The following is a 5,437-nucleotide window of genomic DNA, read 5'->3' on the forward strand; positions in this document are numbered from 1 at the left end:
CAAGGACTGCTCTGCAATCAACTCCACTACTGTGACTGGTAAAAATGCATATGCTGGCATATCATCAAATTCATGATTTCGTATCTTTCAGTTTTATCTTTCTACGTGTTTAATCGTAGTTAGCCCGCTATGAGAATTATATCATTTACACTGTAACTCATGCTCAAATGAAAAACATGTATAATACACTCATGCAGAATACACTCATGCAAAATCTGTGCGGTCCCTCTCGACTGGTGAAGCAGTGGCATATGCATTTGCATTGTTTGGTAGATTATTATGCATAAAATAACTTATTGGGTCAAGTTTTATATGAATGACGATAAGAACAGATAGGGGGGCATCAGACATCTGCGACGTTTGACCAGCAATAGCATTATGAACAACTGCCCCTTCCAGGCTGGTTTCAGACATCCAAACTCTCAGAAGTACTGACAGACCCTATACTGTGTTGCCCGTTCTGTTTTACTCGGCATTCTCACAATGATACTTTCTGAAAGCTCACAATTAATGCAATCGATTTGATATGTATCTGTAAGATGCATGATATGCTGAGAGCTCAAAATAAAAATGTTCAAGAATTTGAGCACCGCATACCGTATTATATAGCGAGTATATTTCGGCGATAAACGTTAGCGGTTTTTGCAGATACTAATATCGTATGCATGCTTGCGCGTCAAAAGACTATATTGAATCTGCAAAATTTCTTATAATTATATGGTCTTCTGTAAACATTTATACCCTAGAAATATATACTTGCTGTATATACGGTAAGCAATAAAATTATAATGACACTTTGATAATAATTGCAACTCTGCACAGTATATACGTGTAACCAGTGGCGGATCTAGAAAAAGTGGTAGGCAATACAGACAGACACACAGACAAACACACTACCGTATACCTCGCTTGCGCATGCGCACCGAGGCATATAATAAACAGATTGTGACACTCATAGCCATGTAATAACTATTACATAATCTGCTTGTATAATCTGTTACAGTCTGAAAACCAGGAGGCTCTGCCCCCCCCCCCCATATTATATATACATACCGTATTACGTAAAATTATATATGCATGCACCAATAGTTTAATGTTCAATACCTTCATACTCTACTTTATTTGGTTGTTGCACTGTATCTACCTCGATCAATCCCTATTATGTTAATTGTGCTTCCCCAGTTATAATTAATACCGAGGCAAATTTTTCAATTCAAAGAAAAATCAAAAAGAAAAATCAGCCTGGGACCAAGGTTATAATATGAGGGTACCGGTATAATTATGCTTTCTTCGATAATGGAACATTTGATCCAAAAGCAATCATGCACTATACTTGTATAAAGTTAGGCTTAGCGGGGAGGGGGGGATATTTGTAGTTGAGCAATATTTAGTCAGTTTGTGATCTGGTTGCTGCTTGTACTGGCAGGTAAAGGTAGTCAAGGTCGTTTCATTTGTTGTGTTAAAATAATCGTGCGCAGGATTTAAACCTTTCCCAGCTTTAGCCGACCATAGTCGGCATGGCTACTGATATAGTTTAAAAAATCATTGTGCACGCTGTGTTGGAGCTATGTGAACGCTGCAGGTATCAGCACATGCACATTGATAATTAACCACGACAAGCACGCCGAATAGTTCCCCCTGAAAACTACCGCTAACTTCTTTCACAATATGTAGGCATTTGAAAAGTATACAGTTGCAAAGTACTTGTAAAGGCTTATAATGGATGTACACAAGACTGCGACCCCCAAAGGGGGCGTGGCTAACATTTCGGCTCGCTCTGTACCCCCCTTTCTGAAATCCTGCATCCGCCACTGAATTATACTCAATATGCACAGGTAAGGGTATTTATTACTTACAACTACAACTGCACACCACAACATACTGCAATAAAAGAGTTGAGGCCTTCAGACAGTTCAGTTTAATAAGCTATGATAACGGTCCGTATGCATCATTCAGTTTCAGCTCAATTCCATCTTGGATAGGAGTAACCTCTTCATAAACAGGACCACTTGGCACAGTGGGTTGAATGCTTTCCTCCTGTCGCTGTCTTACTGTATAGCGTCCCTTATTCCTGAAATACATAATGCAGTACATTACAGACATCCCCAACAGGAGTCCAATCGCTATGGAGATAGTGAATGTAGCTGCCACACTGACTGCCACTGCTTCACCAGTAGAGAGGGACCGCACAGATTCTGCATGAGTGTATTCTGCATGAGTGTATTATACATGTTTTTCATTTGAGCATGAGTTACTGTAATGAGTATATCATAGCGGGCTAACTACTAGTAAACACCTCACGACTCTAGCTTATTCACTAATGTTGAAGTAAACAATACTATTTGCGATTGTTTCACTATCTACCAGTTATTCGCCTCCATGTAGCATACCTCCTAATACATGTAGAGCCAATATGAAATTTCCAGTGACTGGAAAAACGACATCATTTGATTGGTTGCTGGCCAGAACAACTCTAATGGTGTAGGTGTAGAAGACTCCAGCAGTGATGTCGGTGAAGGTTACTGTGATTTGGTTGGTTGTGTACGGGAAGAGGAGGGTGATTGGGTCCGAGTGAGGGGGGGAGAGGGTGGAGACAATGAGCAGGTCACTGGGAGGGTAGCCAGTGAAGGGGAGAGACAAACGAACCGTGTAGTTAGTGTCTGATGGTGTAATTTCTTGTACGGTAATCATTGTAGCTGGAACTGAAAGATACGAATGAACTTGATGATATGCCAGCATATGTATTTTACCAGTCACAGTAGTGGAATTGAATGCAGAGCATTCCTTGTTTCTGAACATCACACACAATGTGTAAGCATCTCCAGGAGATTGGTCTGAGAAATCAATCACAACTGAACTCCCATTAAATAATGTGGTAGGAACACAATCCTCTCCACTCGTTATGTATCCAAACATTCGAATGGGTGCAATAACAATTGAAATTTCCTGGAATCAAAAATTATTAATTTACGAAAACAACGAAAGCAATAACACTACCTGGAATACTATTTGGAGCTTCAGTGCTTCATTTTGGATTATGAAGGAGGCGGATAATGCTGGAGTCCACAAGTCTAAATGTGATACCACATTAATGAATGAGCTCAAGTATGCAGTCACATACCTGGATTGATCACAGTGATATTTGAGGTGTCAGATGATAAGAGTCCATTGATTGTGAGTGGTGTCACAGTCACTGTCTCATAGTAAGGGAGCCTCTCTCCAGCTAATGATAGAGATGTGTTGGTGGTATTGTACACTGTTCCATTTAGGTTGATAGTGTATCCAGTAACACATCTCTGGTATGGTGCGTCCAGTGGGTCCCACTCCAGAACAGGACATAAACTATTAGTTCTCAGATTTGCCACCCAGGCAGTTACAGGCAGTGCATTTATATCTGTATAGCAGTTCACACAAATAGGTAGGCTGCAGCTAGAAATTGTTACTCACCTATCACATTCAGTGTGGTGTTGCCAACTAGTGGCGATGAAAAAAGACCACCAGCAAGACATTCAATCAGAGTACCATTCAGTACCTCAGTGACAGGTATTTGAATAGTTGAGCTCACTGTAGGGCCAGTGTTGTTGCTGACCATGGTGATGGTGAATTGACCACACGTGTATTCTGCAAAACCAGTAGTGTGGCTCACTAAACCATTGCAAGACATGGCTCCACTAATTTCCCATCGACTTTGTTCGCCATTAACGTTGTCATGGCTACAGGTTAGAGAGACCAACTCTCCAGGACAAACTGTTAGCACTTCTCTTTCATCAGTAATATTTGACAGAAATGCTGAGTTTCCATACACAGTATCTAGACAATAGTAAACTAAGCAACTCATTGTTCAGTATAATTATGCACCCTACTCTTTGTCTATATAAACTTACCCAGTTGATTTGTGGCTAGCAGTATCCATGAAGCTAGGACCAACGGGATAATCTACAGAATTAGAAGAGAAGCATTGATTTCTTTTTTGTTACAACATACAGGTATTCATAGATTTGGATCTTACCTTGCAACTTGACACACTCATGATCTATATAGATCTCACTACAATTATCTCTGTTGTCTTCAAACACTGCCTGCATTAATTGGACTAGATCTATCTTTGACAATCCATACCCATTCAACATCTTCAGCACATTGAGAGCATTGATCAAAGCATAGATAAAAGTGAGAATCTATAATTATGGTTGAGACCAATCACGAATGTCATGTAAACTTGCAGTTACTGCTCTTATAATCCATGTTAATTTCACTCCTGCAAACAGCTGAGTATATAAGTGTGCATCTAGACTACATGCTAATTATCTGCATGAAACTACGTAACAATGATGCAATCTGAGCACAATAGTATGATTTTGAATTCATGCCTCTATGCCCTAGATGCTCTCCTGATGGAATGGATGGAGAGGCTATAATTATGCTAACAGTGTGTCCTAGAGAGTTGGTTTCGCTATACAACCTGCAGCCATGACAATAGATTGATAGTGAACAACATTGATGGACAATAATTATTAGTGGAAGTGTATTTTACAATCGTTTAGTGAGCCACACTCATTTCATGGTTTCACAGAAGACACATGCATGCAAAATATTATTTGAATGGACGTCTGTCAAGTTGTAGAACGCTCATTTGCAATAAAAGGCGTGTGCATCCATCAATTCTTGACGATTGCATGTGAATGGATTACACGTGAACAATCTTCAACAATCTGATAATCAATTGATTTATTATCAGAAATTGATTTGATCGATAATAAATTTTTTTATGATTTATGAATTGTTGTGGACCAGCTTTGATGTGATTGATGTAATAGCTCAATTACAGGCCATCCTCACAATTATAAGCGGCCTGGAATCGAGGGTCTTGATTAGCTATCTCATATGATAGGTTGATCAGTCATATGACTATAACGCAGAAGCGAGACACATCAAAAATTATAGAGAAAGGCCCATTGTCACAAAATTGTGGTGTTTTTCAGTGAAAGAATAATTATAGATCTACATGTATATAATTATATATTATAGCCTCTATTCCAGGCCGAGTTTTTGCTTTTATAACGGTTAGGTAAATGTAGTTATAAAAACGAAAACTCGGTCTGGGATCGAGGCTATACATGTATAGCTATAATTGATTCTGCGGTAATAATTATGTCTACAATCTCATTAAAATTAAGTCAGGTCCTTCAATTATTTTTTATATATAGTTATTAGCCTAGCTAAGTTGTCATCGTTTAATCGGCTCCTCTTAATCTCGTCTTAATCAATTGACTGAATGAGCGTTTTAAGTTCAGGCAAGGGCATGACAGACTAAACATGTTTCAGGAGTTCTAGAATATAGTGAAACAAGCTTGTCACTTCACCGAACATTCTTTTAACAGGGCCAATCAATTCAGCTGCTTGTATAGAAGCAAGTTAGAGCCTGTGGCATGAGTAA

At 39.1% G+C, this 5,437-nt stretch overlaps 1 protein-coding gene across 2 annotated transcripts; it reads right to left on the reverse strand.

The window, feature by feature from the left end:
• Window positions 1-1,862: 1,862 nt before the first annotated feature.
• Window positions 1,863-4,615, reverse strand: LOC135348446 (uncharacterized). Of its 2 annotated transcripts, none has more exons than XM_064546672.1 (8): window positions 4,010-4,615; window positions 3,885-3,936; window positions 3,448-3,789; window positions 3,122-3,394; window positions 2,998-3,071; window positions 2,751-2,946; window positions 2,391-2,702; window positions 1,863-2,195 (listed from the first exon to the last, which is right to left on the reverse strand). In XM_064546672.1, exons 1-8 carry the CDS (start codon window positions 4,028-4,030, stop codon window positions 1,927-1,929), a joined length of 1,539 nt encoding a protein of 512 aa, XP_064402742.1. In that variant the 5' UTR covers window positions 4,031-4,615; the 3' UTR covers window positions 1,863-1,926. The 2 variants fall into 2 exon arrangements, with proteins under 2 accessions (XP_064402742.1, XP_064402735.1); XM_064546665.1 differs by having other exon boundaries at window positions 3,448-3,810; window positions 4,010-4,613.
• Between the last annotated feature and the right edge of the window lie 822 nt (window positions 4,616-5,437).

The sequence above is a fragment of the Halichondria panicea genome, chromosome 1 (genome assembly GCF_963675165.1).
Source record: "Halichondria panicea chromosome 1, odHalPani1.1, whole genome shotgun sequence".
Classification (NCBI taxonomy): Eukaryota; Metazoa; Porifera; class Demospongiae; order Suberitida; family Halichondriidae; genus Halichondria; species Halichondria panicea.

Coding starts and splice junctions, on each gene's coding strand:
- LOC135348446 (XM_064546665.1), bottom strand. CDS start 4,030: ATGAGTGTGTCAAGTTGCAAG. Junction 3,811..3,884: donor GCTAGCCACAAATCAACTGG/GTAAGTTTATAT, acceptor ACTATTGTCTAG/ATACTGTGTATGGAAACTCA. Junction 3,395..3,447: donor CACCACACTGAATGTGATAG/GTGAGTAACAAT, acceptor ACTGCTATACAG/ATATAAATGCACTGCCTGTA.